This window comes from Lagenorhynchus albirostris, chromosome 20 (genome assembly GCF_949774975.1).
Source record: "Lagenorhynchus albirostris chromosome 20, mLagAlb1.1, whole genome shotgun sequence".
NCBI classification, from domain to species: domain Eukaryota; kingdom Metazoa; phylum Chordata; class Mammalia; order Artiodactyla; family Delphinidae; genus Lagenorhynchus; species Lagenorhynchus albirostris.
Genome location: NC_083114.1, coordinates 7,638,062 through 7,665,330, shown reverse-complemented (window position 1 = coordinate 7,665,330; position 27,269 = coordinate 7,638,062). Strand labels below are relative to the sequence as shown.

The 27,269-nt window shown below is 41.3% G+C and overlaps 2 protein-coding genes across 3 annotated transcripts in view; one reads left to right on the top strand and one right to left on the bottom strand.

Annotated features, from left to right (window-relative positions):
- STX8 (syntaxin 8) overlaps positions 1-27,269 on the bottom strand; it is a 240,663-nt gene that overhangs the window by 95,649 nt on the left and 117,745 nt on the right. For both annotated transcript variants that reach the window (XM_060135641.1, XM_060135642.1), the window contains exon 7: positions 197-298. In XM_060135641.1, coding sequence (XP_059991624.1) covers positions 197-298 — 102 coding nt within the window. The remainder of the gene's footprint in view (positions 1-196; positions 299-27,269) is intronic.
- LOC132510903 (small ribosomal subunit protein eS26-like) lies at positions 25,727-26,172 on the top strand. Its single transcript, XM_060133427.1, has one exon. It carries the CDS (start codon positions 25,745-25,747, stop codon positions 26,090-26,092), a length of 348 nt encoding a protein of 115 aa, XP_059989410.1. The 5' UTR covers positions 25,727-25,744; the 3' UTR covers positions 26,093-26,172.

Sequence of the window (27,269 nt, the reverse complement as noted above, 5' to 3'; positions counted from 1 at the left end):
ATACTTCCCCTGCCCTCATAACAATTCATTTCATTTTAACAAGATTTAGGGATCTTCTAGCAATTTCAATGCTTCATCACATGAAACTGCCTGTACTAGAAGAGCAATCAAATCCCTGCGGTGAAATGAGACCAACGTGGGAAGCTTATCCGCAAATGATTAGAGAGGCAGAGCTATAACTACAGCAATCTCTTACCACAAGACGTGGACTTCCTGTCCACCAGATTCACACGCCTGGTTTCGGTGCGAAGTTTCTCATCGGTATTCTCCACCAGGTTGGCAAGGTCATCAATTATCTCTATAAAGGAAAACAAAGATGCATGGTTAATACTCCAAAAATACCTTGGCTCACATCAGAGTCTCATAGCTGTGGTGGTCCTTCCTAGTAATAATTCTCTCAACTGCAGTGAGTGAGAAGGTTTTAAAGAACTCATGTATATTCTCTGAAAACTGCAATTCTGATTCATTAAAGGTTGGGGGTGGGGTCGGGAGGGAAGGAGTAGTAAAGAAAAAAACTACTTTGAGTTCAACACAATTCCAGGAGACAGAGGAGAAATGTCAAAAGTTCAGGGGAAAGAAAGCATGACCCAACAAATTTATGCCCAGCCAAGTTGTCATTGGAGTATAAAGACGGCAGACAGACGGTATAGAGGACTTCAGGGACCACTGGGATCCTTCTTAAGAAAACTACTTGATGATGAAATCTAGGCAACCAAGAGGTGAATAAAAATACAGAACTCTGGGCTGGAGAAGCCAGAGGCCATGACATTAGAGATGACAGCGAGAACTGAATCCATGTAAATACTGAGCTGAGAACAAATATGGATTAGGTTACAGAAAAGTAGACAAACATAATAAACAGTGACAATGGAATTATAGGTGAAAATCAGGAAGCAGTTGGGGGGCGGTGGCAAGAAAGGTAAGGCAGCAGCTAAGATGTTAATTTCTTCATCACTCTCGGCAGAGTCACATCAAGCTGTTGGAAAGTAAAACATATAGAGACTTACAGCTTGTAAAAATCACTAAAGCTTCAATGTTTTATGTTATTATTTTGTTAACCTTAAATGGATCTTTTCGTAATTACTACCTCTTGGAGAGAACTCTTCATGTGAAGTTTTTGTTTGTTTGTTTGTTTGTTTTTCCGGTACCCGGGCCTCTCACTGTTGTGGCCTCTCCCGTTGCGGAGCACAGGCTCCGGACGCACAGGCTCAGCAGCCATGGCTCACGGGCCCAGCCGCTCCGCGGCACGTGGGATCCTCCCGGACCGGGGCACAAACCCGTGTCCCCTGCATCGGCAGGCGGACTCTCAACCACTGCGCCACCAGGGAAGCCCCTGAAGTTTATCTTTTAAAAGTGAAATGAAGCACTTAATATTAAAATAGCATATATAATATGACCCTAATTATGTAAAATTATTTCTATCCCTCCTTTTATACATATGAACCTGTAAGGATATATCCAGACAGTGTTAACCTAAGGTTAATAATGACTATTTCTAGGTGGTGTGATCCTGGGTGATCTTCCTTGTATTATCTGTTTTATTTGAATTTCTTATAATGAGCTCTATATACTATTTTTTTTCAATTTTGGTTCTTTTTCCTCCCTCCTTCCCTCTCTCCCTTTTTAGTGATTGCTTTAGAGATATGTTGTCCAATACGTTACCATTTTTCTTAAAGAATGAAATAAAACCCACAAGGAAGTCAAAGAAAGCTTTCAGAAAGTTGTTTGAGCTCAGTTTTGACGGCCATGTATGTGGGTGAAGAAGCAGGAATAGTGCGACTCATGTAAAAGGAGTAGCATGTGAAAGGCACAGAAGAGCTGGGAGGTCTTTCTTCCAGCTCCTACAGCACTTCCTACAATCTTTTTACTTAGAGACCCTTTTTGTTTGTACTGAATTATCTGTTTGCATGTCTTTTACAGAAAGAGTATGACAGACACTAACTTTTATTCATCTCTGTATCTCCTATCCGTAGGGGAGTGCCTAATATACAGCAAGATAAACACTAAAAGATAAAGGCCGTGAATGAATGGAGTGTAAAAGATAAAAGCATTGAATAATTTCAAAGCACTGAATAATTTGCTGCTTCTTAGAAAAGTGGAACTAAGTCAAATTTGCCCAATATTATCTGTACACCACCTGCCTAGAAAATATTTCACTATTATTTAATGATCCATTCATAACTATTTCCTTGTATTCAATGACATACTCTCCCAGTTTCCCTTTCACTTATCTGTAAGCTCTGTCCAGTCTCCTCTTCCTCTTAAATGTTGGTGATCCCCAGAATTCTGTATATTTCTATTCTATTTTAGTTTTAAACTTAAAATTTTAATATTTAAATTTAAAATATTTAAATTTACATATTTTTAATATTAAAATTTTAATTTAAATATTTTTAAATTTAAAAAAATTTTTCTGCTCTACATAGCTCTCCAAAACTCCTTGACTCATATAGCCAACTGCTTACTACTTATCTCTACCTTGAAATTCCTACAAATATCTGACCCTCAAGGTCTCTAAAACTAAACTCTTCATCTTCCCTCAAACTGGACTCCCCTATCTTCACTGCCTCAGTTAACGGCACCACCATTCATTTTTGCTTGAGCAAGATGGAAATCTTTTTTTTTTTCCCGCTGTGTTGGGTCTTCACTGCTATGCACAGGCTTTCTCTAGTTGCAGCAAGCGGGGGCTAACTCTTCGTTGCAGTGCATGGGCTTCTCATTGTGATGGCTTCTCTTGTTGCAGATCACGGGCTCTAGGTGCACGGGTCTCAGTAGTTGCAGCAAACGGGCTCAGTAGTGGTAGCGCGCAGGCTCTAGGGCACGTAGGCTTCAGCAGTTGTGGCGCACAGGCTTAGTTGCTCTGCGGCATGTGGGATCTTCCCGGATGCATTGGCGGGCGGATTCTTAACCCCTGTGCACCGCAATCAGTAGCCCCCGCTCGCCGCAACTAGAAAAAGCCTGTGCATAGCAACGAAGACCCAACGCAGCCAAATGTAAATAAATAAATTTATATTAAAAAAATTGACAATACTAATTGTTGGGGATGATTTGGCACAAAGTTAACTGAAGAAATATTTGTCTGTTCTACTCCAGCTAAGCATATATCTACTCTATGACCCAGAAATTTCACCCTTAGGAATTTACCAAACAGGAATAGAAACATGTTTCTCAAAAAGACCTGTACAGGCCTTCCCTGGTGACACAGTGGTTGAGAGTCCGCCTGCTGATGCAGGGGACACGGGTTTGTGCCCCGGTCCGGGAAGATCCCACATGCCGCGGAGCGGCTGGGCCCGTGAGCCATGGCCGCTGAGCCTGCGCGTCCAGAGCCTGTGCTCCGCAACGGGAGAGGCCACAACAGTGAGAGGCCCACGTACCGCAAAAAGAAAGAAAAAAAAAAGACCTGTACAAAAATATACCCAACAGCGATACTCATGAGAACCCAAAACTAGGAACCACCTAATATCCATCAATAGGGGAATGGATAAGCAAACTGTGGTATCTGTACTGTTCAGTAATAAAAAACAAAGAGCTTCTTATAACTGTAACAACTGTTACTTCGTTGGCTAAATAAAAAATAAATCTCAAAAGCATTTTGTTGGTGAAAATAAGTAATATATACTTAATAATTCCATTTATATAAAGTATGAGGACAAACCTAATCTACTAGATAGAAATCAGAAAGCAGTTGCCTCTGGGGTGGGGATGGAGGGGACTGACTGGAAAGGGAGAAGAGGGAATTTTCTGGGACGATGGAAATGTTCTAAATATTCTCACAAACGTATGCAGTTGTCAAAATGCATGAACTGAACACTAAGGTCTGTACACTTTGTTGTATGTAAATTATACCTCAATTAAAAATGTAAAGCAGAAACAACAAGGACCCACTGTATGGCACAGGGAACTATACTGAATACCCCGTAATAACCTACAATGGAAAAGAATCTGAAAAAACATATATATAAAACTGAATCACTTGAAACTAACACAACATTGTAAATCAACTATACTTCAATAAAAAGTTGTTTGAAAAAAATACATATATATATATATAAATTAGAAAAAAAAATTGAAGTTTACAATATCATGATACTTGTAGGATTTTCCAGAGAGGAAGAAAAAAGGGAGGGAGGGAGGAAGGCGGGCAGGCAGGGAGACCTGCTGCGAAGACAAAGCAAATGACTTAGAATAACAAAATTTTCCAGCTGCAAGAAGTCAGGGGATCATCTTGTAGCTCCTCCCCCTTAACAATCCCCCTCCCACCCAGCTCCCCACCCAACCCCGTGCCAGTAACAGGGAAGCTCGTGAGAAAATCAATTCCATGGCTGAGCTGGAGGGTGCCTGTAATTATAAGTTTCTATATTTCGAGCTGAAAATCTGCCTGCTTTTAACTTTCACCTTCTATTTCTAGAACAACACAATTCCAGTGTTCTTCCTTCCAGAAGACAATTCTCCTCGTGTAACTCCTTAGTCTTGTCTTCTCAGCTACAGACACTTAGCTCTGAACATTAACAGATTGTTCAGAGGAAGCGATTTCTAGATCTCGTGACATCTTGATGCACTGGACACCGTATTCATCCTAAAATGTGACGCGAGGACTTGGATCCATCGTTTCAGGTTCTGTCCAGTCAGCACAGAACACACTGAGTTTAGACAGAGTAGCACATATAAAAGTCAGTATTTTTAAGTTCCATTCCTCATGTCCTTATCAGGATATTCCATAGTAACAGCTATGCTTCCTAGAGTTGCTTGGTCCATTGTTCTCATGCAAATGATTACAGTTGAGATTGCATGATATGTTTTAATGTCTCAACATGTAATATAAAATCTAGACTTAATAAGCTTCTGGCACTATAAGAAAGTCAAGTGCAAAATACTCCTTGTCAGACACTAAATACAATATGTCAGCTGTTATATGTTAACTGGGTTTCTGGATAGAGTTCTCATTAAATTTGTAAATATTCATAACAGAGGTAAATACAAAATTGGTAGAAGATTAGCTAAGCAAAAATCAGTAGTCAACACTGAAGGGGTTAATGTTTTCATCTCAGACCAAACACAGAGTTTTTCATGTTGGTTGGTAAAACTCATGTGACTACTAGTTTGTTTGCTTTAAAAAACAAACAAAAAACCCTCTATTTTTAGGTGATAAAAATCATTTAATAGCAGTTTATAAATGAGACGGGGAAAAGTATAAGATTATCCACACACCCCAGTAACCACTCCTATGGATTCCCTTCTAAGATTTGACATAAACATATATATATATATATATATTTTTTAGCAGTACACGGGCCTCTCACTGTTGTGGCCTCTCCCGTTGCGGAGCACAGGCTCCGGACGCGCAGGCGCAGCGGCCATGGCTCACGGGCCCAGCCGCTCCGCGGCACGTGGGATCTTCCCGGACCGGGGCACGAACCCGCGTCCCCTGCATCGGCAGGCGGACTCTCAGCCACTGCGCCACCAGGGAAGCCCTGTATTTTTATATAATTGCAATACATGAGCCTTTTGCCCCCTGTTAACATATCATTTGTACGCTTTCATGTTGTTACAGTCTTCACAGTTATAATTTCTAATGGTTACAAAATATTCATTCCATTAAAATAAACATTCATTAAAAATAGCCCATTATGGGATATGTAGAATGCTTCTATATTTCCACATAATGAGTCAATGAATTCTTTCCTCCATTATCATCTTCCTTCTTTTCTATCGTTTTCTTAATTAAGCGTGATTCTGACTGCCACATGGACTTTGAAACATACCGCCAATCAGTTTTTAAAAGGTTTGCACTGCCACTGCTGTTGGTTGGTTTGATCAAATTCACTCGTCAATATGACCTCAGAAGGCGATTTCCAAGGGCAGGGAGCCTGGGAGAATTCCCACCTTGCAGCCTAGTAGCTTCTAAGGGGGGAATTTCCCCAACCACAGTCAGTTACGAGCAAATTAAACACAGGTTTCAGAATACAGGTTAAGAAAGAACCAAGCTGACTCTTTCAGATCCCTCCAAGTACAGCCTCCGAAGAGCAATTGGTATTTTACTTCCCAGTAAGTATTTGCACTTGGTTTCGAGAAGGAACTTACGTTTCTATCACATGTGGACAATAGAAAGTATTTTCTCATCAAAAAGCGGTGAGAAATATTATACAGTGCCAACACAGCTGGATCCAAATATATTTAATTTTCTTCTAGGCTCAGGTACAGTCTCAGTAAAATCTGTATAAGGGCAGAGAGTGTGCTGCGTATTTTCAGATAAATTTGGTGCCTTCTGCACTCACAATGGATCCTGGCACTTGCAAAGTCATTATGTTGTTATGCCTTTCACTTAATTGCTAATGACATTTGAAGACAAGCATTAAAAAAACCAAACGGTGAATAAAGAGCTTTTCTTGAGGGCATTACTTTAACTCCCTTTATTCCCTACAATGGAAACTAAACATGGGGTGGGTGATAACCTCTAATAATACACTTTTCTGTACACTAGGAAACCAGGAACAGAAGGATAGACCAATCTGTGAGTCAGCAAAGGAAAAGTAACACGTTGGCCAAGGCACCCTATGGCAGGGCAGCTGGCAGGGAGTCCCCCGCACACCCAAGCAGAGCCTCTGGGAGCACTCAAGCTTCGGAGGCCTAGGAGAAAGCCCCTTGGCCGTACCTGCTCCCATTTTAAGCAGGAACAGGTGGGCCAGGCTGGGCAGAAAGCACAGGCTCCTTTCCTTCTTCCTCCCCACCATCAATCCCACGGCCTTTCAGTCTTCCTTCCTCCGGGCTGAAACGTGTGTAACAGAGGCGTATGCTGAGTTAGAACCCCTCCCAACTTCTAACCACAGACAGACACTGACATGTGTGTGTGAAGATGAGCAAAGAGCCAACAGGTGTAAATAAAGAGGGAGCATCTGCTCCCCCTCCCTCACCCCTTCTGCCCTAGAAAACACAATTCCTTCCAGAAAAGGACAAAACCTGAGAAACTGGTTTCTGTTTTTAAAACAAGATTCAAGAGGACACTAAATCAATACAACAGAACAGAGAGCCATGATGAGGGACCGACCTAAGTTACTAGAAACAGTGCTCCAGGTAGAAACACACTTGTCAAATTAAAAACCGCAGTGAAGGCAGTTAAACAGATTGTAATCTAAATAAAAGATTTAGTTAGAAAACAAACTGGAATAGTCTCCCAGAAGTCACAGAAGGAGGTTACAGAGGACAAAATATGGAAGGAAAAGAATAAGAGACAGGGATAAACACCAAGGAAAACAGAAGGAGAAACAGTGGCCAAGTAAATAATACATTTTCCTCTTAAACCAGAACCCGAGTCTCATAATAATCAAGATCAAATCCAAAATTACTCAGTATATGAAGTACCAGAAAACCTCAAGATGCATCAGAAAAGACCATCGGCAGATGCCAGGGCTGAAATGACACAGCTGTTGGAATTATCTGACGAAGACTTTAAAGCAGCTATAATATAAATGCCCCCAAAAGTAAAAGTGAACACTCTTGAAACAAAAGTTTCAGAAAAAAATTTTTTAAAAAAAGCAGAAAATACAGAGAGGAACCAAATGTGAATTGCAAAACTGAAAACTACAAGAATCAAAATTAGAAAAACTCACTGGATGGGCTCAATAGCGGAATGGAGATGACAGAGGAAAGAGGCAGTGAACTGGAAGACAAGTCAACAGAAACAATCAAATCTGAACAATGAGGAGAAAAGGCAGGGGGATGACCATAGCCTAAGGGACCTATGGGACAATGGCCAAAGGTCAAGCATTCATGTCATCAGAGGCCCAGAAGGAGAGGAAAAGAGTGTGGGGCACAAAAATATTTGAAGAAATACGGCTGAAATTCTTAAGTTTGACAAAAAACATAAACCTATACATTCAAGAAGCTCGGAAAACCCCCAAAAAGATAAACACAGAGAAGTCCATGTCTGGACACATCAAACCCAAACCGTTGAACACTAAAAACAAAGGAAAAAATCTTGAAAACCACCCCCCAAAATGACATATTACTTCTAGGAAAACAAAGATTTGAAAGACTGTGGATTTCTCACCAGAAATCATGGAGGCCAGAAGAATGTGTAACAACATTTTTAAAATGCTGAAAGAAAACTGTCAACACAGAAGTTTATACCCAGCAAAAATATCCTTTGGGAATCAAGGTGAAAGAAAGGTATTCTCAGATGAAGTGCTAAGAGAATTTACAGACCCCACACAAAAAAACTGAAGGCACTTTTTCAGACAGAAAGGAAATCACACCAGCAGAAAATCTGGTACATCAGAAATGAAGAGCAACAGAATGAAAAACATTTGGGTAAATATAATAGATCCTTCTCCAATTAAGTTCTTTAATTACCTGACAGTTGAAAGCAAAACTTACAACATCTGGTTTTCAATGAACATAAGCATCATACACCATACTGACGGGAGGGAAGGGTAAAGGGACCTTTATGGTGGTATGGTTACTATACCCCACTAGACGTGATAAAATACTGATTCTAAGCAGACTGTAGAATGTTAAGTATATATATTGTCATCCCTAGTAACCACAAATACAATCTGTACAAAGATATACAGCAAAAAGCGCAATAGAAAAATTAAAATGGAATACTACAGAAGTTCATATGTGTGATTCCATTTATATGATAGTTTCCAAAAGACAAAACTATACTGATGGAGAACAAGCCAGCTGGTGATCACCAAGGGTTAGGGATGGGGGAGGGAACGACGGCAAACGAACAGCACAAGGGGTGATGGAACTGTTCTGTGTCCTGTCTGTGGTAGTGGTTACACAAATCTATACATGTGTTAAAATTCACAGCACTACACAAACACACAGTCGATTTTTCTGTATGTTAATTCAAAAATTCAAATGCAAAAAGTATAATGAACAAAGAGAGGTATGGGTAAAGGAAGAACATCAGAGAACGCTAGTGTTTAAAGAACAAGAGGAACAAAAACTAGAAACAAGGAGGAGGGTGAAAAAGAAGAAGAGAATGCTGTCCTAGAGGGCAGCACTTGCAGAAAAGAGGGTGGCACATACCATGTGTATGGACTGAGAATCGGGCCATTGCTGTGGACTGTGCTGAGAGCCGCTTTGGGTGGGGGAAGAAGGGGGCAATTTGCCTGAGTTGCAGGACTGAATGCAGCCGAAGTGTGGGGAAAGGAAGATGGTAAGAGGACCCTAGTGTGTTACTGAAAACTCCTACAATGTAAAACCAAAACACTAAATACTAATATTTACTGAAAACTTGCCAGGTGCTAAATCACTGTTTTTTAATCTTGAGTTGTATCTAGTTCATTATAAAGTGAAAAACAATTCTTCTATACCCCACAGTATTAATATGTTATTCTATTTAAATTACTTAATTAAATATAAACATCAATGGTGGTATATATTATTTATGTTTATATTTCTTTATTCCATAGTTCTAAAAATATATATTCATATTAAAAATAAAAACTAAAATTCTGTTTAATAATAATTTCATGCTGATAGAGACAGCCTGTTTTCTGAGTAGTAAATTGCTGCTTGAAACACGAATATGATACAGACTGAAGTATGGGTCCTTTAGGGTGGTCCTGCTATTCTTTCTTCCAATTGTGGAGACACCTTTTAGACATTGCACAGTGACAGCCTTTGGCCTTCTCTTGCAAGCAAATATATCATGACATATTAAGTATACCTTCTTCTCTCAACAGCCAAGGATTACTAAGACAATTACAAATACAAATGTGGGCTAGAATTGCATGGCAACACAATACAGTGGTCATCCCGACAATAATTAAAAATCAAAAGGATTTTCTGGATTATCAACAGTAGAGAGAGACAAAATTTTAAAAGTCATTAAAAAAAAACAAAAGAGTCCCACAGAGCTCAGAGAAGGTACCATCGTTCCTAATTTCAATATAGAATGCTAAAAGCATAACATTTCTTACCTTAAGTTACTCATTAAACAGCTCTATAATAGGCATAAAAATATTGCCTCACCAGTTTTCCTAGCCCTTCAAGAAAAACATCTACTTGAAAAAACGTTAAGGAGGAGACCTTCAAGATGGCAGAGGAGTAAGACGCGGAGATTACCTTCCTCCCCACAAGTACATCAGAAATACATCTACATGTGGAACAACTCCTATAGAACACCTACTGAACAGTGGCAGAAGACCTCAGACTTCCCAAAAGGCAAGAAACTCCCCATGTACCTGGGTAGGGGAAAAGAAAAAAGTATCAAGTATCTTTTCTGACTACAATGCTGTGAGACTAGATATCAATTACAGGAAAAAATCTGTAAAAAATACAAACAAATGGAAGCTAAACAATACACTACTAAATAACCAAGAGATCACTGAAGAAATCAAAGAGGAAATAAAAAAATACCTAGAAACAAATGACAATGAAAACATGACAACCCAAAACCTATGGGATGCAGCAAAAGCAGTTCTAAGAGGCAACTTTACAGCAACACAATCCTACCTCAAGAAACAAGAAACATCTCAAACAACCTAACCTTACACCTAAAGCAATTAGAGAAAGAAGAACAAAAAAATGCCACAGTTAGCAGAAGGAAAGAAATCATAAAGATCAGATCACAAATAAATGAAAAAGAAATGAAGGAAACCATGGCAAAGATCAATAAAACTAAAAGCTGGTTCTTTGAGAAGATAAACAAAATTGATAAACCATTAGCCAGACTCATCAGGAAAAAAAGGGAGAAGACTCAAATCAGTAAAATTAGAAATGAAAAAGGAGAAGTAACAACTGACACTGCAGAAATCCAAAGGATCATGAGAGATTACTACAAGCAACTATATGTCAATAAAATGGACAACCTGGAAGAAACAAATTCTTAGAAAAGCACAACCTTCCGAGACTGAACCAGGAAGAAATAGAAAGTATAAACAGACCAATCACAAGCACTGAAATTGAGACTGTGATTAAAAATCTTCCAACAAACAAAAGCCCAGGACCAGATGGCTTCACAGGTGAACTCTACCAAACATTCAGAGAGGAGCTAACACCTATCCTTCTCAAGCTCTTCCAAAATAGAGCAGAGGGAGGAACACTCCCGAACTTATTCTATGAGGCCACCATCACCCTGATACCAAAACCACACAAAGATGTCACAAAGAAAGAAAACTACCGGCCAATATCACTGAGGAACACAGATGCAAAAATCCTCAACAAAATACTAGCAAACAGAATCCAGCAGCACATTAAAAGGATGATACACCATGATCAAGTGGGGTTTATCCCATGAATGCAAGGATTCTTCAATATACGCAAATCAATGTGATAAATCATATTAAAAAATTGAAGGAGAAAAACCATATGATCATCTCAATAGATGCAGAAAAACTATCGACAAAATTCAACGCCAATTTATGATTAAAAACCCTCCAGAAAGCAGGCACAGAGGGAACCTACCTCAACATAATAAAGGCCATATATGACAAACCCACAGCGAACATCGTTCTCAGTGGTGAAGAACTGAAACCATTTCCACTTCAGACCAGGAACAAGACAAGATTGTCACTCTCACCACTATTATTCAACAAAGTTTTGGAAGTTTTAGCCACAGCAATCAGAGACAAAAAAGAAAAGGAATCCAAATCGGAAAAGAAGAAGTAAAGCTGTCACATGATACTATACATAGAGAATCCTAAAGATGCTACCAGAAAACTACAAGAGCTAATCACTGAATTTGGTAAAGTAGCAGGATACAAAATTAATGCACAGAAATCTCTGGCATTCCTATACAGTAATGATGAAAAATCTGAAAGGGAAATTAAGGAAATATGCCCACTAACCACTGCAACAAAAAGAATAAAATACCTAGGAATAAACCTACCTAAGGAGACAAAAGACCTGTATGCAGAACACTATGACACTGATGAAAAAAAATTAAAGATGATACAAACAGATAGAGAGATATACCATGTTCTTGGATTGGAAGAATCAACATTGTGAAAATGACTATACTACCCAAAGCCATCTACAGATTCAATGCAATCCCTATCAAACTACCAATGGCATTTTTCACAGAACTAGAACAAAACATTTCACAATTTGTATGGAAACACAGAAGACCCCGAATAGCCAAAGCAATATTGAGAAAGAAAAATGGAGCTGGAGGAATCAGGCTCCCTGACTTCAGACTATACTACAAAGCTACAGTAATCAAGACAGCATGGTACTGGCACAAAAACAGAAATATAGATCAATGGAACAAGATAGAAAGCCCAGAGATAAACCCACGCACATATGGTCACCTTATCTTTGATAAAGGAGGCAAGAATATACACTGGAGAAAAGACAGCCTCTTCAATAAGTGGTGCTGGGAAAACTGGACAGCTACATGTAAAAGAATGAAATTAGAACACTCCCTAACACCATACACAAGAATAAACTCAAAACGGATTAAAGACTTAAACGTAAGGCCAGACACTATAAAACTCTTAGAGGAAAACACAGGCAGAACACTCTATGACATAAATCACAGCAAGATCCTTTTTGACCCACCTCCTAGAGAAATGGAAATAAAACCAAAAATAAACAAATGGGACCTAATGACACTTAAAAGCTTTTGCACAGCAAGGGAAACCATCAACGAGACAAAAAGACGACCCTCAGAATGGGAGAAAATATTTGCAAACGAAGCAATTGACAAAGGGTTAATCTGAAAAATATACAAGCAGCTCAATATCAAAAAAACAAACAACCCAATCCAAAATGGACAGAAGACCTAAATAGACATTTCTCCAAAGAAGATATACAGACTGCCAACAAACACATGAAAGGATGCTCAACATCACTAATCCTTAGAGAAATGTAAATCAAAACTACAATGAGATATCACCTCACACCAGTTAGAATGGCCATCATAAAAAAATCTACAAACAGTAAATGCTGGAGAGAGTATGATGAAAAGGGAACCCTCTTGTACTGTTGGTGGGAATGTAAATTGATACAGCCACTATGGAGAACAGTATGGAGGTTCCTTAAAAAACTAAAAATAGAACTACCATGTGACCCAGCAATCCCACTACTGGGCATATACCCTGAGAAAACCATAATTCAAAAAGAGTCATGTACCACAGTGCTCACTGCAGCGCTATTTACAATAGCCAGGACATGGAAGCAACCTAAGTGTCCATCGACAGATGAATGGATAAAGAAGATGTGGCACATATATACAATGGAATATTACTCAGCTATAAAAAGAAACAAAATTGAGTTATTTGTAGTGAGGCGGATGGACTAGAGACTGTCATACAGAGTGAAGTAAGTCAGAAAGAGAAAAACAAATACCATATGCTAACACATATATATGGAATCTAAAAAATAGAAAATATGCTTCTGAAGAACCTAGGGGCAGGACAGGAATAAAGACGAAGATGTAGAGAATGGACTTGAGAACACGGGGAGTGGGAAGGGTAAGCTGGGACGAAGTGAGAGAGTGGCATGGACATATATACACTGCCCAATGTAAAACAGACAACTCGTGGGAAGCAGCCGCATAGCACAGGGAGATCAGCTCGGTGCTTTGTGACCACCTAGACGGGTGGGATAGGGAGGGTGGGAGGGAGACGCAAGAGGGAGGAGATATGGGGATATATGTGTATGTGTAGCTGATTCACTTTGTTATACAGCAGAAACTAAGACACCATTGTAAAGCAATTATACTCCAATAAAGATGTTTAAAAAAAAGGTTAAGCCATATTAGAACCCTTGCTAATAATGTAACAATAAAAATACACTTCCCGTTAGTTTAGAAAACTGGAATCCTGGTGATAATGTGCTCAGCTCTGACTGAAAAATTTCAAGATAATCAACACGTTTCTTTGCACCTTGAATAAAAAGTCTATATACTGTATGAATCTAATCATATGACCTCCTGGACGAGGCAAAACTATAGAGAGAACACAGTGATCAGTGTTTGCCAGGAGTTTAGAAGGAATAGGGAAGGGATGAACAGATGAAGCGCAGGGATTTTTAGGGCAGTACAAAATTCTGTATGACACTGTAATGGTGAATATGTGACATTATGCATTTGTCAAAACCCATAGAACTTTACATTCATTAAGGTTCACTTTTTGTGCTGTAAATTAAGAAAACAAAAATCATTTAGGAGGCTGGGGATTCCAGGAAGGAACATAGAGTGTGATACGAGCATCTATCTGTACTGTAAATGTATCAAACAAACATCCCTGGAAAGGGTGGAAAGAACAGGTGCTGACATAAGTTACTCTGGGAATGAGTGGAGTCTGTAAGACTCAGGCAAAAGCACTGCATATAAGCACAGAATTCTAGTGGATGAAGTGGATTTCCCTGGTGGTACGAGTTAATTACAATAGGGCTTACACACGTACATGGAAGTGAGCAATTATGGAAATGGATGATGGATGGTAAGGGCCAGATTCTCACTGCTGGATTGGAAATTTAAAGATAAGCAAGAAGAGGAGGCTAGGACAATCCATGTGGTTAACAGATGAGAGTTAGAGACATCGGTATGGCCTTGACATAAAGACGGTTACATAGGGATATGTGTATATACACAGCTTAGTAAACAGACATGCATTTCTATGCTTTGTCAACTGAGAAGGCGTTGAAAAAACCAATACCCCAGGAGCAACAAGCACACTTGGCACCCAAATCTTGGTTTTAAGGCCATTCTCCAGTAAAAGAAAACAGATGACTCTCAGACTGGCACAGGAGATATACAAGAGGAACCTGAAGCAGGACCAGAAACTGAGGAAGCGCTTTAAAAGACAAACAACAACGACAACACAACAACCTCACCAGTGGGGATATGTCAAAGGAGCATAGGAGCCAACCGACAGAGCTCCCCATGGCCAAAGCTGGAATAATTTGAGCAACAAAACAGAGTAGCCAAAAGTATAAAATAATATCCATAGGGCTTCCCTGGTGGCGCAGTGGTTGAGAGTCCGCCTGCCGATGCGGGGGACACGGGTTCGTGCCCCGGTCCGGGAAGATCCCACATGCCGCGGAGCGGCTGGGCCCGTGAGCCATGGCCGCTGAGCCTGCGCGTCCGGAGCCTGTGCTCCACGACGGGAGAAGCCACAACAGCGAGAAGCCCGCGTACCGCAAAAAAGTAAAAAATAAAAAAATAATAATATCCATAGTAAATATCCATTAATTTTATACTAAATATAAATATCTGACATATACTCTGATAAAAACACTTGATTGAATAAGTTCATAAATGAGGGAGAAGAGACAAATCTCCCGTGAGAAATTCCCAATAGTTTAGGTAGCCAGTCCGTCTTCAAGGAGGGGGGAGTATATGTCTTCACCCCTTAGGTGTGGGCTGCAGGTACTGACTTCCTCCCGAGGAGCTGAGCATGGAAATAAAGGAAGGGGAGGGAGCACCTTTACAGGGGAGAAGCCCAACAGACACTACCGCAGCCAGATGATCAAGGTTAAGGTGAATGGTCGCAGATCATGCGGACCGCAGGCACCCTCGATCTGGTATGATGCGAACGGCACTTGACCTCTGCGGACTTCGTCCTAATAACTGAGAACTCCAGTCTTATCATGAGGAAAACATCAGACAGTCTAGCTGTGTAGTATCTTACAGAATACCATGACATGACACTGGAATGTAACGGGGTATCCTGGATAAGACCCTGGAGCAGAGGAGGGACATCAGGTCAAAACTAAGGAAATCTGCATAAACTGTGGACTTCAGTATGTATCGATGCTGGTTCATTGAAAGTAAAACATATACCACACTAACGTGAGAAACTAGGCACGGGGTACATGGGAACCCTCTAGTATTATCTTCTCAATTTTTCTGTAAATCTGAAACTGTTCTAAAGAATAAAGTCTTATTTTAAAAAAGCCAATAGCTAACATCATATTTAAAGAGGACTCATTAAACACTTTCCCCTAAGATCAGGAACAAGACAAAGATGTCTATTAGTTTTGCCACGTCTAATCAATGTTTTTTGGGGGAAAAACACCCCAGAGTTGGAAAAGTCATACGATCTGATTTCAAGCAATCAAGAGGGTTTGGAATGGACAAAAGATCAACGGAACAGAAGAGAGTCCAGAAACAGATTCACACAGATGGCCAACTGAGTTTCCACAAAGGATATCCACACAAGCCTCAGATCCCATAAGAATGTCAGCAGGCCTATTTTTTTCAATTTTCTTAGGATCCCTACTTATATGCAAGCGTGAGGAACATATTAAGTGAACATACGAATTCTCCCCACTGGCTCCTGACAGGCAGGTACTATTTCTGCTCATCCTTATGACAACCCCATGAGGCAAGTCTTCCTAGAGGCAAAGGTCAAAGAGGTGAAATGATGTGTCCGAAGTTACGCAGCTGGTAAGTGGCAAAGCCGGTCTGACCTGCAGTCTGTCTGATTCCAGAGTTATGTTTTTCATAACATTCAGAAAGGAAAAGGGGGACAGCAGATCAAACAGTCCAAGACTGCCTTGTTTGTTCTGTTTTGTTTGAAGATGAGATCATTCAAATTTTCCCTATAAATACCTTCTAAACTATTGTTGAGTAAATGTTTATTATTTAGTACAATGAGTATCTGCATTTCTTAAGCCAAATCTATGATCCAGTTGAGTGTTCCTTTATGCTATGTTACAGACACTACAGCTTTCTGCATAGTCGTGGAATTATTTAAATACTATAAAACTAAAAATGTAATCTTATTTGTAACTGTTATAAGAATGTACAGTTCTTGTGATGCTGTATGTTGTTGGTCATAATCATGATTGTCTATGTCATGACAGACATGACATAGACAATGTCATGACTTTGGTGGAGAATATAACCTCCAACTGGGAGCCAAGGCCATTGCCAACATTTCCTCTTTCACAAGTGATTACAGAAAGTCATGGATAATTTTTACCTACCTCCATTTTATCACTTAAGCTTCTAGACAGTCTCTCATGAAATATCTAGACCCAAACCATTAGATTTTTGCTCCCTTTGAGAAACAGCCCACCTTTCAAATCCAACAGGATTTGCCTGCCTGAGCAATTACTTTTCCTCTGGGACTCAAAAATGCTAACAGGATCACAGCCTTGCATTTCCATATCTGCCCCAGCTACTGAGTATTTACAGCATGTTCAAGTTCTTATAACACAATAAGCACAAAAGAGATAAATCCAAAAAGAAAACGTGAGGAATGGAGAAAGTCTTAAACACTATTTCTGGGTTCTTCCTCTTAGAGCTCAAGAAAACAGACAAGCTTTTTATGAAATCCATAAAACAGCATTATTTCTAAGTTAGGGCTTACATTCCCTGTTTCAGTCTGATTTCATATAAATGAAGAGTTTTAAAAATACTGTATTAATGATGGTAATACAGTTTTAAAGAACCGTAACCATTTATTATCTCGTCTGATCCTCCTGACAATCCTGAAAGGTAGATAGGGAAACTGTTCGAGTATTTTATAGATGTCCAAACAGGCCCACACAGATTATGCAACTTGCCTAACTTACCCCACGAATAAGTAGTAGGACACAAAGACGGGTCTCTGGATTTCAATTCAAAAGCTTTACTTGGTAGCTCATGCCTCTTATGTCTCAAATTTCAGGTCTGTGTCTACCTCCAGACTAAACATAGTCTGCATTTTTCCCATTCCAGAGGACCATCACCTTGATTTCTCTGTGTTTCCCTTTCTTATAGGAGATGTCTGATGAAGCCCAGAGAGGCGGTTAAGACATAGATTCCGAGAGATTCGGTACCATGACATCTATCAGTCAGAAAGCTGAAACTAACCATGCCCTCTTGTTTTAAAAAAACAAATAACTTGAAAAAGAAACATGTTTCCACTTTAGAAGAGAACATTCCTCGTTCACAAAAAAATTACCTCCCTTTATTCCAATCAGTTTTAACGCTTTGGACCTATTTGAGGTGTGCATCTCCATTCTTAAAAGGGGGTGTAAAGGTCCAAGGCGGGTATCTACAGACAGGTCCCCTGGAGCCACAGTTCACCCATTTATCTTTGCTGTCTGATTATATATACATTTTTAAGAATCCTTATGTTTTACCTTATATGTATTTTTAAACTCTCCAAGTACAGAAAAGAAATCCAAATGCAAAGTACTGTATAAAGCACAATACAACTGAAAATGGGGGGTGGGGGAGTCCCATTAATTAAATAACAGCTTAAAACGGAAAATGTCCCAATTTTATACAATGTGTCAGTAGACTGGTACTCTGCATTATATTTAATCCTTTATGCCAGTTACCAATGCACTGCCTCTCAGCTCCAGGTTCACCCTTCAGTGCTAACTCTGCACTCGCGGGCTAAACTCTACGCATCTCTCCTTTGTAGTTCACGTGATGTTAAGCCTTATCGGCAGAGGGCGCTGGAGGGACCAAGCCAGAGGCAAGTGCCACTCCAGGATCAGGTGGGCTAGTGTTTTTTCTTCTTCCTGCTGCTGCTCCTGTCCCAGTGACCATGGATACGGACAACATCCAGTGGTGCTGGGTCCCAGCTGTGAGCCCAGAGCAAACGCCCCCTCAAGTGAGCTCAGAGTCCCGGCCTCCAGAGTCGGACACCACATACCATCCTGCCAGGGAGCCACTCCCAATGCCCTGACTCCTCTGTGTCCACCCCCCAGCCCCCAGCCCCCAGCCCTGAGGGGTGTTTCCTAATTGCCCAGCTTCACGGTGGTTCCTCAGTCTTCTGGCCCCAAGAGCAACGTTTTCTGTGGACCAGCTCTGGCAACCAGTGGGCTCCCTCGGCCATCCAGCAGGCTGTGGAGAAGCCCACACCTTCTCCAGGGAGGCCTGAATCCCATTTGGGGAGCTCTGGGCCCGGGATGCTGGGCCCCACTGAGGAAGTGGGTGTGGTGTAGTAAAAGGAGGAGTACTGAATAAAAGTGTGCCTACTGAGATATGAGCTCCAGCCCACCACCCCTTCTCCCTGAATCCCTCCCCAGCCAGCATCTGGAGGCTCCAGTTGCAGATATCCCCCAAGAGGAGACTGCAGGGGCCAAGAGCAAAGATGCATACACTCTGATACTTGAAACTCCTGCAATGAAATGTTTGGGTCCCCCCTCCTCTGCCCTAAAGTAAGGCCCACCAGTTAAACTTCAGCCAACATAAAGTCCTTCCAATCAACTTTTGGTGCCTCACCTTCAAACATGAACATTTAGAACCATCAGGCATTTGAAAAATGATTCCAAAGCAAATCTTTCTTGGAGCAAACAAAATACACGCACACACCTCCTTAGAGAGTTCAAAGAAGACAATGTATGTACAAAACTATAACACACAGGGTAAAATAGGAACTTTCAGGGAAGAAGAAAGAGTTCTCAGAAATTAGGAGAGCCATAATAGTTCAGATTCTTGGTTATGGTAATGGTTACATGAATCTACACTTGTGATAAAATGATACAGAACCAGACACACACTGTACCAATGTCAAATCCCTGGTTTTGATATGGCACTATAATCATATAAGGGGTAACAGCTGAGATAAGCTGGGTGAAGGACATGGGACCTCTGCACTATCTTTACAACTTCCTTTCATTTTTTCAAAATGAAAAAAGACAGGATAGTGAGAGAGGAAGAGGGGAAAGAAACAGAAGGAAGACAGAGCTGAGGACATTATTCAAGAAATCAAGCAAACAGATAAAGCAATGAAAAATGAGAGAAAAAATTTAAATTAAATGGAGGATTAATTCTTGTGGCCCAACACTGACAATAGGAACAGAGAGAGAGAGAGAGAGAGAGAGAGAGAGAAGAAATCAAGTGGAGGAAATAATACAATAAGGCTTCCCAGAATTTAAGGACAAGTTTCCAGATGAAAACTGAGTACCAAGTGCTCAGAGCAATGATTTGTTTGTTTGTTTGTTTTTTTAAAAAGGGACTTCCTTGGTGGCACAGTGGTTAAGAATCCGCCTGCCAATGCAGGGGACACAGGTTTGAGCCCTGGTCCAGGAAGATCCCACATGCTGCAGAGCAACTAAGCCTGTGCGTCACAACTACTGAGCCCGCACGCCACAACTACTGAAGCCCACGCACCTAGAGCCCGTGCTCTGCAACGAGAAGCCACCGCAGTGAGAAGCCCGTGCACCGCAACGAAGAGTAGCCCCTGCTCACCGCAACCAGAAAAAGCCCGCATGCAGCAACGAAGACCCAATGCAGCCAAAAATAAATAAATAAATTTATTTTTTTAAAAAGTCACATCCTTATCATTGTGAAATTCAGAACACTATACATGAAAAGATTCTAAAAGCTTTCAGAGATGGGAGTAAAACAGATAGCTCATATACAACGGGAATCAGAATGGCAGATCTTCCCAAAGCAACGCTGAAGGCTGGAGGCTAAAGGAGGCAGGCCTTGAAAATGCCGAGAGAACAAACTCCAACCCAGGATGCCGTCATTCTTCCAATCAGACATGAAGGGAGAATGAAGTGATTTTCAAATGTATACGGTCTTACTTTTTTTTTTTTTTTTTTACCTCCCATGCGCCCTCGCTTGGAAGTTCCTGGAGAAAGAGCTGCACCAAAAAGCGGGTGGGGGAAGAAAGAGGATGACTTGAGATCCAGAAAGCAGGGAACACACATCAAGGAGGGGCAGAGGGCGCTGCGCTCCCAGTGTGGAGATGCAGGGCACCCCAGAACAATGTGGACGCATCCTGAGCACAGCCAGCCCAGATCAGAGCAGGGAGACAAAAGGCTCCAATCAAAAGAGGAAACTGACAGGCCGCTGAACAGTAGTGTCCCCCCAACATTCATATGCTGAAATCCTAACTCCCAAGAGGATGGTATTAGGAGGTGGGGCCTTTGGGAGATGCTTAAGCCACGAGGACAAAAACCTCCTGAATGGGATTAGTGCCTTATAAAAGAGACCCCACAGAGCTCCCTGGGCCCTTCTGCCACTTGAGGACACAAGGAGAAGTCTGTGACCCAGAGGAGGGCCCTCACTGACCCTGCTGGCACCCTGATCTCAGATTTCCAGCCTCTAGAAGTGTGAGAAATACATTCCTGTGGTCTATCAGCCTCCCAGTCTGTGCTGTTTTGTTACAGCAGCTGGAACAGACTAAGACAGCTACCAACAGAGTTTGTCTATATTGAAAGGAATTTCAAAATTCTGTTAACTGGGGGCAGGGATGAAAAAGCATCAATAAAGACAACTAAGCAAATAAAAAAGAGGCAATTAGCAACTTTAGAGGAAAAGGGTGTAATGAAATAAAATTCTAGAACCCACTGTGGTTCGGTCACGAACAACAATTACATAGTCATGATTCCATCAACACTGACTTAACTAAAATGTGTGAGCAATGGGGGAGAGGGGACGTGTGTATGTACAGGATTGCTGTGGCTTCAATTAACGTCTTCCTCAGGAGGATGTCGACAGGGGCTAAGATTGAAAAGAAACAGGAGCACATTATTTTGAAATATAGGTATTGTACTATAGATATTGACACATAAACCCCTAAAAGAATTAGAAGCACTGCATCTGGGGGATAGAACTTTGAGGCGAGGAAGGCAGATGGGGAGGAGTCCTGCTTCTCTTAAGCCTTCTAATTCTGATTTTTAAATCAAAATTTATTATTTTGATAAAAATAAAAATTTACTTAAAAAAATTAAGTCCAAAGAAGAACTTTAAATGACTAACACTACAGGTGAATATGACAAATTTTCTGAAGGTTCTGGAAACACTGTTTAGGCAAAGAACCACTGGAGGGTTTTAGCAAGGAAGTGACATGATCGGAACTGTACAAAGAAAGTTATTGAGACAGAAAAAACCAAGGATGGACTGAAAGAGGGAGAGTTTTAAGGTTAAAAAAAAAAAGTGAGAAATTTCTGATAGACACCCATACTAGCACTCTGGGCTCCCTTTGCAGTAGGAAGATGAGAAGGGTGTAAGTGGTGACCACTACAAGGATGTCTCAATTCTTTTCTATCTGGTAGTTATGACTATAAATTAGCATCCAACACAAGGAAGGGATGAGCCAGTCCACTAGATGTGAATATTATAGTCTTCCCTGTAGAACACCCTCTCATACAAGGATAAAGAACCACCCTGGGTTTAGGAGATTTCACCTAGTGGGGATTTTAACCATGCCCCGATCAGACCACCCTTAAAAGCTGACCATCAAAGCCCTGAACCTCAGAGCCTGAGGGACCAAACCTTGAAAGTAACAATGCCTGGTTAAAAACCACAAAGCCACTTATTCATACACCATTTCACTCACCAGGGCTCTGGCCTCCATGTTTAGGGACAGAGACCAAAGAACATCAGGTTAACTTTTTTTTTCCCCCCTTCTTTGTAACATGGCTACAAAAAGATGGACTGGAGAAGACCAGGTAGACAACATACCTGGATTTCAGGAAGACACATGACAGAAGAACTGAAGCTATTATCTCCTGCGATTAATCAATCAGAAATGTTTCCTATTTCACATAACAGTCCAGGGAGGAGGGGCGGCCCTAGGGAAGTCCAGGAGAATCAAGGATTCTGAGAAATAAGTAAGAATACACCAAGAAGAAAAGTAAGAGTCATACCTACCGAACACACACAGAGCCAAGCCACCAAGTAGAAATCGAAGTCAAGTCCAGGTATCCTACCCCCAATATACACCCCACCGCTGCTTAGAACCTGGCTACTCCAGGTGCGGTGCTCCGGCCAGCAGTCAGGGCATCATCCCCTGGGAACTGTTAGACATGCAGAAGCTCAGGCCCCACCTCGGAACTAATGAATCAAAACCTGCATTTTAACAGGACCCCCAGTGATACTTATGCCCATTTAAGGTTTGAGAAGCAAAGGTTAGGAAGATAGAGAAAGAGTCCGTCTGGCTGGTTCCCTGGCTGGTGCTGGATGGCTGTCTAAACCCACCCAGGCAGCAACAGAGACACGTGTGCAGTGCAAAAGCGGTAAAAAGGGCCCAGCAACTACATCTCTTCTAGAAAATGCACCGATTCCCGGCCACTCGATTATTTCTTAGCCGCTGGATTTTAGACTAAAATAAACACACAAGCATGAACCACAGATTTCCCTTTATAGCTGCCTCTTTTATTTAAGCAAAAATTGCTAAACATTAATTTTAGTTGTACTTAATTGAATAATTTCTCGGGGGAATAGTTCAGGGAGAGTTTAAAACTGCCTGCTTCCAAAAGCCATTACAAATTGGCATATACTACAATGTCACTGTGCCAACCCAAACAGCGCACTTCAATGCCCCTGGGGCCGCCTTCACTCCAGATGTGTTCGGAACTCCTAGTAACAGAATGCAGGCAAAAGCCATATTTACACGAAGCAGTATTTTGAATCTCCTTTTCCAATTATCTGGAATGAGATAATAGATCCCTAATTGGAAGCACGGCGGGGGTGGGGTGGGGGGGCGGGGCGGGGGTGTGTGGAATCGGTCCGTGGTTTCTCTCCAGTGAATGCTTTTTATTAGTAAAAACTAAGAAAGTCTGTACAAGAGCCAGAGAAAATCTCCTTTGCCACATTTAATCTGAACATCTATAAACTGACAAACTGTCCCGTGATCGCCCCTAATTAACTAACTGATCGTTAAAAGACTGATCTTGTCTTTTCCTGGGAAGTGTACATACGGAAGGACTGGGGTTGGGAGAGGGAGAAGCGGAACTCGAGTGAAAGAAATCCAAAAACACTTTGGCAGGAGAACAGACCCAAGCGGTTGGTGTGGAGGTGTTGCTCCCCGCCGCCCTTGCACCCAAATACCTTCAGTTCTGCTTCACGCCTGCGTGACTAGCACTGACTCGGAACTTCTCTCGTATTTCTGATACTGGTCCTAACAATGCTGCCAGGTAAGCCATCATTGTTTATTACTGATTTGTTAACTCCCATTCCAAATCAGATTTATTGCTAAGGAATCATCTTTTTATTCTCCAAATTAAGCACATAAAAACCAAAATTAAGTACTGTAGTTTACACTTCTTGTTAAAATTGAAGTTTCCAACCTTACCGTTGATTTAACACAGGTCAATTTAGAATTCAGGTGGAAGTCAAATTAAGTATTTTTGTACAGGTCAGCATACTGTCCAGCTACAGAGGGTCTCTGCCCCCCCCCCATATCATAAAATGCTGTTACGTGCCATGCGATCACGGCATGCGTAGTTACTGAAGCTGTCTATTTTTACAGATGTCACAGAGAAGCCGTTTGAAAACTGTGCATAAATGCAGCTGTTCTTGGCTGTTAGCGAGATACACTTGGAAACCCTGTTCCCTAAAATGTTCATAATTGGAAAGGGTTTTCTAAATATAAATTAATTACCAAATTCCACGTGTTGACAGGCAAACACTCTAATGTTTATGCTTCAACTTGACAAGGGAAATTGAAGCACGTACCCAGAAACCTCTAAAGGAAACAAAGTCCACGTATGGTTATTTACTTCACGACATTTTCTCCTAAAGTGTTTAAAAACATTTTTATCCTGAAACGCCATGTACAAAGAGAAGAAGCAACTGACTGACATGTACGGTTTAACAGTTACAAAGCAAAAACTGTATCACCTTCAAATACTCGCCCAATACTATACCCATCAACCTCAGAGAAATCTAAAGCCACTCACTCAACCAGGCAACCAACAAACTATATGCCAGGCACTGTGTTATGTGCAAATTTAAATACTTCAGCTAGTAGATTTCTTCAAATAACTACCACAAAGTCTTCAACTGTTACCTACCTTGAGTTTCAAAGAAAATAAATATATAACTTTATCATATGGACAAGGGGCATTTTCCTCTAATAAATCTATACTAGAGGTTTGTGCTCTTGGGATGCTTGACAATATATCACTTCTGAAAGGACCACAGGAAAGGGCTTGGTGGTCAGTAACACCCAGATGTGAACTTTTCTCTCTGACCTACACCAGCAGTGAATGATGGGCCCAGCGTCCCTCCGATTCACCCCTGAAGTTAGGCCTCTTCCTCCAGAACAAAGGCCTCCCCGCTTGGGAACTACTTAGAACTTTCCCAAGCACCTTGCAAAGAGTCTTATTTTTCATACTGTGTCTAGATCTGAAAAAAAGCATTTGTTCCGGTATAAAGACACTGAAATCCCTGGTTGTAAGACGAATGTTCTCTTAACCCTAAGAAAGACTTAATCCATAGCTCTGCTTTAAGAGAAATAGTTCTACCTTATTAATCACAAAGTTCTCAAGTTCAAAGTTCTCGGTTTGTGTGATTCTCAGAAGCAGTTCAGCTGTTTCCAAATCGTGCATCAGAAAATTCCTACATTACACAGTCCCAGATAGTCAATGTTAAAAAAATATACATAACCGCATCGCCTTCTCACTGGGTTCCATTTCTGTTGGGAAAGGAGGGAGAAATTTAAGCCAGGACTGTAATTTTAACCAATAATCTACAAACCGGGGAGCACAAAACAACTCGTTAGAATGTAGAAAGGAAAAACTAAAACTTCTATTAATATGCTGGATTTAATCTCAACCTTTTCTAATTTTAGGAGCCATATTTATGGAGAACGGAAGTATATATAATTTTATAAATGCAGTTATTAAAACGAATTCTGGAGGGTTGCTCATAATTTTTCCTAATGCAATGCATGATCTAAAAACGTTGGAGGCCACTGTGTTCAGAGCAATGTATTGTAGATTACCTATAAAAGAATACAAGTATATGTAACCCAAGAGTCTAAAAGTTCAACATCTTTGCCTTATTCAAGAAAACATTAAATAAGTTCTCAAAGTAATAACTGAGCATTCGGTGAACTTGAGTTAAAAACCACACAAGCTCTTTCGCCTCCTCGCTTCCAAGATGACCAAGAAAAGAAGGAATAATGGTCGTGCCAAAAAGGGCCGCGGCCACGTGCAGCCTATTCGCTGTACCAACTGTGCCCGTTGCGTGCCCAAGGATAAGGCCATTAAGAAGTTCGTCATTCGGAACATCGTAGAGGCCGCAGCCGTCAGGGACATTTCTGAAGCGAGTGTTTTCGATGCCTATGTGCTTCCCAAGCTGTATGTGAAACTGCATTACTGCGTGAGTTGTGCCATTCACAGCAAGGTAGTCAGGAATCGTTCTCGGGAAGCCCGGAAGGACCGAACACCTCTACCCCGATTTAGACCTGCTGGTGCTGCCCCACGACCTCCACCAAAGCCCATGTAAGGAGCTAAGTTCTTAAAGACTAAAGAAATACTGTTCCCTGGAAAGACAATAAAGTGGAAATTATACTTTAAAAAAAATAAAAAAAAAAAAAAACCACACAAATACACGGTCTAAGGAATACAGTGGGAAGATGTTATATTAGAGAAAGTGGAGTGAGGGATCTAAGGAAACTCTTTGCATTGTTTTTACAACTTTTCTATAAATCTAAAATTAGTGGAAGACAAAACACTTAAAATAAGAGTGATTTGTAACTAATCACAGCACCAAAATTTGCAAATTACTTTACATAAAGCAGAGTGGAGGATAGCCCTGAAGCGGCCCACTTCCTTGCATTTCCTAACACCCAGTGTTTCCCTTCTGTGCCACGGATCACCGTAACCAATGCATCCTTCACGGGGGCAATTTAGTGTTATCTCAGAGCTCCACTGCCCTGAGCATTTTGAGAGCTTCTGCCAAAATCGATGTCTGCTCGTAGAGTGCTCTTTGCATGCAAATTTGTCTTTGGAGTTTGGACAGAAGGTGACAAAAGTAGGTTGAGAGCAGCTGAACCACAGACTAAGGGGTGTAGAGGAAGTAGGGAGAGGGCACAATCATGGAAGAGCTCATGAAGGCGTTTCAGGACGTGATGAGATGTTTGTTCTAGGGGGAAAAACAAAAGACACCAGGACAAACGGCACCTGAACAATAAACAGGTGTTGGACCCCAACGACGTGTCAGACACTGGACTGAGGTCTAGGACTACAAGAGTGACCGGGGCGGACACAACCCCTGCCCTCAGGAAGCTTACAGTCTATCCTGGAGAGCAGCAGACCAGCAAGGAGGCTGAGCAAGAGCCCTGAGAAGTAACGGGGGCAGAACCAGGCCAGTGGCGTGCAACGGGGGAGGAGGGCCAATGAATGGGGAGCAGAACTCACCCCCCCCCCGTCACAATGGGAAGAAAGTCTCTGCTCAAAGGCAGACTGACCAAGGCTAAGTGGATCTTTTCCGGGCCCTGGGAACGCTTACACTGTGGCTGTAAGTCAACTACTGAGCGCTGTCCAAAGGGCGGGTGTGGGCGGCGTGGCGGATTAGATCCGGAGCCATGATCTCGGGAGCGTGCGTGTCGCTGGAGAGACCTGCGTCCAGAGATCTGGAAGTCAGTCACATCCAAGCACCCAGAAAGGGCCTTCCGGAACCT